At 31.2% G+C, this 5925-nt stretch overlaps 1 protein-coding gene across 1 annotated transcript in view; it reads right to left on the bottom strand.

Moving 5' to 3' along the window:
- Positions 1-2442: 2442 nt before the first annotated feature.
- TBX22 (T-box transcription factor 22) overlaps positions 2443-5925 on the bottom strand; it is a 7962-nt gene continuing 4479 nt past the window's right edge. The window contains exons 6-8 of the mRNA XM_039849160.1: positions 5478-5542; positions 5027-5112; positions 2443-3050 (exon numbers count right to left, since the gene is read on the bottom strand). Of these exons, the coding sequence (XP_039705094.1) occupies positions 2443-3050; positions 5027-5112; positions 5478-5542 (759 nt within the window). The remainder of the gene's footprint in view (positions 3051-5026; positions 5113-5477; positions 5543-5925) is intronic.

Raw genomic sequence — 5925 nt, 5'->3', positions numbered from 1 at the left:
AAATTTATTGGATGACATTGGTTAATAAAATTATATAGGTTTTAAGTATCATTAGCATGTTTGTAGATTTTTGTAAAATATGTTTTAAATATTTATATAAAATATTTATTTTAGTCATGTTCTGGGTTAGCATTACACCAGTAACACTTAAGACACATGATCTGCTTTATGCGCACCATGATTTTCCCCAAGATGCATAATATCTATGATTAGGAGAATGAAAGTTAAATCTTCCGTAATGTCCAATACAGATGCTTGTCTTTATTTGTTGTTGGCACATTGTCAAATTGTCAGCACATAGAACTCTGATTATTCAAAGAGTAATTCACTGACTCATAACATGCTGATTCTAATTGTTCATTTCTTTTCATGTCATAGACATGCTCCAAACTCCTAAAAGAAGAATGAAGTCATGTCCATTCCCAAACCAAAAGTAGAACCCATGCCTAATAGCAGTGAAATATCATAAATATTTACCTTCGTAATTGGGGGGAAATATCAATCATTATTTTTGTAGTACAGTGAATAGGAGCAATTATATTAATGTTTGAAGACTCTAATATTATATAATCTAAAGTTATATATTAGACTTTCAAATGTAATATCCAAAGGGCATAGTCCTTCTATTTAGTGAAAAGAAATGATAGTTTTGATGTTATAAAGTTATATTTTGGTTGTTAAAATATAATGACTATTTATCCATTTAGGCAAGTGATCTGCAACAAGGCTCAAACTTGAAATCAAATCCCTGATTTCAGTTTGGCTGACTGTTCCACAAAATAGAAACTTCCTGACAAGGGAATTTTACTACAGGCCTGAGCTTGACTGAAGGTTGTGCAAAGATAAAGTACGTTTACTTATTTCCTGACTCAATGTACAGATTTTACACAGTTGATAGAAAGTTTATTTTTCCTAGCTTTATTTTTGGATATGAGATTTTCTGCTTTAAAAAATCATAATTTATTTTAGCAGTAAAAGTTAGCCTACAGCTTTCTTGTTTTGGAATAGACAGTAATAAAGTACACTTGCTACTTTAATCTCTGATTTAAAAATCTGGGTAGTACAGGTTTCTGCCTCAAAAAACTTTTATAACAGATACCTAATTAGTTTGGGCCATAAATAATATTTCATCTTGACTAGAATGCTCAGTTTGAGTATAACCATGTGCTGGTCTATTGCTACCCCCAGAATTGAAGGGGCATATAATTTTAATGCATATACTGGAAGGCATATTTATAAGGCACATTTAAAGGGAAATAACCATTTTGAGCAAAATAAATAATATTGATACGTTCTTCTTAATGTGTGTCAGAAAAGTTAGAAAGAGCAGTTTAACAGTTTGGTTAATTTGTCAAAAGTTAAATCATGCCATTGTGATATGGAAAGCCTTGGCTTAACAAATGGTAGAGCTAGTAGCATAAAAATTAAAATCTGATTCATCTTAAAGGTATACAGGTTCTATACAGATGAGATTTCTATTTTTACAGAAAATTTAGGACCAGGTAAAAGGAAACTTTTCAACTTCATAAACTAAAATAAAGTCTCATTTATGCTACCTTTGTCTGGTCTAATTTACTGTGATTATTGCACAGGAGTGGAATTAAATTGTACCAATGTAATAATATTTTCATATTTATGAACTCAAGTACTTTCTTCCCCTTCAAATCTCCATTTCTTAGTCTTTTTGGAGAACTACGGTAATTTGTTTTTGCAAACCATGCATAAAATATCAGGTTTGTTAAAAAAAATAAGTAAACAAGTTTGACCTAGGACCGATTCAAAATAAAAGGAAATAAAAGATTGAATTTATTTAAAATATTTTGCTTTTTATTTAATCTTTGTTTTCCTTCCAGATTGAACAGTCTTTAGGCTTCAAGGATTAACATTTGAAAGTCTGTGTCCTTTATTTGTACCTTAAAATTGAGATTAGTAGCTCCTTCACCTGCAGGGTATAAAAGTATAAGGCAATTGAACAATGAAATTTTCTCCTACAATTACTAGATAGATAATTACAATGAAGCCAATATTCATAGATAAAAATAAATTGTTTCACTGCCTTCACAGGGATTAAGTCCATCTTCTTTTGGTAATTGTCAATATGTCAGAGGTAGTTGACATGGTACACTGGCTTCAACTATAATTAGAGATTTTGTCACCTAGAGTCAATTTTCACTAGTAGTCTATTCCATCAAATAACATTTATTGAGTATCTTATTTGAGGCCCAAGGTCACTGTAATCAGAAACTGTTATGTCTTATTTTTTATAAGTCAAAAATGACTGTAACTTCTCATGAACATTTGATAAAGCACTTTAAATACATAACAGAGAAATAGCCTCTGATAATGAAGCTTTTTAAGCCCAATAGCTCTTGACTTTTCTTTGGCTACAAATAAAGAAAATATGTGCTCACGTCTAATTGTTTCAGGAATGTGACTATTTCGTTAAAGACAATGATTAATTGTTGGATACCAATGAGTATGATTGCATTTGCCTTCTCTAAAAGAAACTTGACTGCTGTCATTCACTTTGAGATTACTGGAAGCATTTACCAGTCTAGATGGCACAGAAAACTTGTACCTATAAAAGCCAAAGGAAGGATGGAAAGAGCAACCAATTGCTTCCTGGGCAATGGGGTTTGGTGATAAAATATTTCCAGATTCCTGTGATCCATACATTTGATTAGAGGAATTAGGTGCTTGTAAACACTGCCCACTGAAGTCTGTAGATAAACCATTTTTTGAATTGGTGACTCCCGGGGATAACATGGGAACTTCCATCATGAGTGGATTTAAGGACTGAGAACTGCTGCTGCTTGCTAGCTTTTCAGGAGCAGGGAAGACAAGAGGCTGCTGTCGCCAAAATTTAGTTGGACAAATCTTGTAGCAAAGGGGAATGTTGATATTGTGCAGGTACACCTCTGGACCAGGTATTCCAAGGGAGCTTGTAGGTAAGTGAAATGTAGATGGGGAACAAGGTGGAGAAAGCAAGGAGTTCAAAGGAGAGGCAGCCCCTCCACTAGAGGTCACTGGAGATGAGCCACTGTTTCCACCTGTGAATGACAATTCAGTCAATGAACAATGAACTTGATGTTTTCACTGAATCAGTAATCATGTCTACACTATCTCTGCTTCATTCTTAGATTAGCTTCCCTTGCATGTTCACAGTTCTTTTAACTTCTTTGGGAAAGAATATGCTAATTCTTCCGACCAAAGTTGAATATGGTATCCCTGCTATTACCATTACTTTTAGCCCTACTATTAGGCATAAAGTATTGAGCATTCACTATGCTCAAGAACTGCGCTAGGCATATGAACAACATTTATCTAATGAATTACAAAAAAGCCCAATTAAATATGGCCTAGAGCCACTTATATGTTACAAATAAAAACTCGTTTTTTTAAACTTTAAAAAAAATTACTAAAATTCTTGATTAAATTGAACAAATTGGTTATTTGGGATTCTATAGAAAGCTTCAGTTTGATTAAAAAAATAAGTGCACATGAAAGTGATCTTTACAAATTAAAATATATTTAAACATGTTAGATTTTTTTTCTTATATTAAAAGGGAGGCTTCCATGGTGCACTACATCAGGAGTTAAAGACAGTTTTGCTGGTTAAAAATATCAAGATAAAAATGAAAGTGTTCATATCAATGTTGTTAGGTGATCTGTTATAGTTGCCTAGCATCTGCTAAAGTTAGAGATAATTATAAGGTCCATGAAAATTTAGAATCTGAACCTTAATTTTGTAAGCATTTGAATTAAAAATGTTGGTTATTGACTGAACTTGATCAAGTTGTTGATTTCTTTTTTTGGTTTTGCTGTTGTTTTTCTATTTTGTGTAAAAGGACCTAGTCTTTCTTTATCAACAGGGTGGCAAATACTTTTTATAATTAAACATTAAAAATTACTTTAAAAGATTGGTACTCGTTTTCTTTGCTATTTGAGAGCATTCTGGACATCTTAAATAATTAAGAAAAATGTGAATTTTAAATTATTAATTAATGATCATCTTTTTCTTTTTTTTTCCTTTTTAGTACACCTTGTGTCAACTTGGATGTTTTAAAAATATGACACCTAGATGCTATTAAAATGATACTATCAAATAAGTGTTCATATTTTTTATGCAGTTCTTTAGACCAAATTAATATAGTCAATCCAGTGAAACATTTTACCAAATAATTAGACTTCATCTCTTCACATTTCAATTGGTTATTATGGTATTGTGTAAAACTCAACCTAACTGTAATGTTGATGATTTCCTCAAGGTAGTTGTAATCTTGAATTAATGTTCAAAGACAAACAATTTTAATAGAATGAAGACAAAAGGGGTAAAATAATTCCATGTTGCTTGCAAATAAACTCTTCTATATATTGTTAAATATCAGAGTAAATAAAGGTATACATTCTTCCATCAGAAAGACTGCATTGTCAATTATGGTTATTATTTAATCATGTAATGTCCTACCTGGGAACAAACATTTTGTAAATGTTTTAAATGCTTGTGGTAATTAATTGTGATAGCTTGGTATTGTTTTCAACATTTATTTTCCCTACTCACAACAAAAGGAAAATTAGAGCTAAGTAATGGTGAAAAATTAAATTAATTTAATTTAACGGAAGTCAACTTATGTGCTGAATGTTTCTCATAAAACACAAAATATTTAATTATATATCTAACATATTTTCAAATAAATCTACAAATGCACCACAGGCAGATTCTAAAGAATATGAATAGTGAGATGCTAAAGAATCTAGGTAAAATCTGGAGATCTCAGGATTACAATAACTCAAGAAGTCAGAAGACAGTAAATCTACCAATACTATCTCTCTGCTCTTTTTCTTCATGCCAGTTCACCTTCCTTTTTGCCTCTTATAGCTTCATCAAGATAAATATATACCCACTACCTTGTAAACGCACAATTTCTGACATATACTTATCCCCTTGTGTAGTATTTGTTACAAAGGCTCTGTCTGCAGTTATTTCATTAACATTTAAAATAAAAATTAATAAAACTTTTCTTACTTTGTGTGTCTGCACCAAACATTTTAAAATCCAGAGTGAGAGAAGGCCTCCATGGGTAGGTCTCTAAAAGCCCTTCCAATATACACCTGAAAAAGAGATTCACTCTTCAATAAGTCCAGAATGCAAATCTTGAAAATAATGATTTATGTACACTTTTGAGTTATTTTCTTATGGTTTTTAGGGGTGAATATCTGAAATCTCTCTCTTTTATAGCTGGTCTTGTGAATTAAATCCAGAGTAATTGCTCCCTGAATAAAAAACCCAGAAAATTAGAATAAGCATTATATTAAAAGTGAGTAGGGAAAGAATTGAGAAGAGGCAAGATTTCGGAGACAAAATATCTATTAGCTACAAAATTTAGGACTTCTGAGTCTCTGAGCCATAGTTTTCTTATTGTAATACTTGTGAAAAGGGCTATGTAAATATTAGATATCATTGTTATGTTGCTTACCTGTTTTTTCCAGGATCTCTAAATCCTTTAGCAAAAGGATTCCTGTCTATTTTCAGTTTGGTAATCTATGAATTCAAAAGAGAGAGAAAGATAAAATCAGTGTCCTCAATAATATTGTCACCATTGCTTTCAATGGTTACAAAAACCATGAAATACTTTAATGTGTAATATGGCATGGTAAATAAATGTAAGCATATTTTTAAGTCAGCTTTAGAATAGTTATCATCTTTATCTCCTTGCACATTTTTTTTAAAACACAAGATCCAAACAATTCATAATCAAATTTGCCTTGATGACAATGCAATAAGACTATGTTCTTTCTTTTTTTCTCATTCTCTTTCTTTTTCTTTCTTTCTTTCTTTCTTTCTTTCTTTCTTTCTTTCTTTCTTTCTTTCTTTCTTTCTTTCTTTCTTTCTTTCTTTCTTTCTTTCTTTCTTTCTTTCTTTCT

The sequence above is a fragment of the Pteropus medius genome, unplaced genomic scaffold, assembly GCF_902729225.1.
Source record: "Pteropus medius unplaced genomic scaffold, Ma_sr-lr_union100, whole genome shotgun sequence".
In the NCBI taxonomy this organism is placed as follows: Eukaryota; Metazoa; Chordata; class Mammalia; order Chiroptera; family Pteropodidae; genus Pteropus; species Pteropus medius.
The sequence above is the reverse complement of the archived record's forward strand: the minus strand, read 5'-3'. Positions and strand labels throughout refer to the sequence as shown.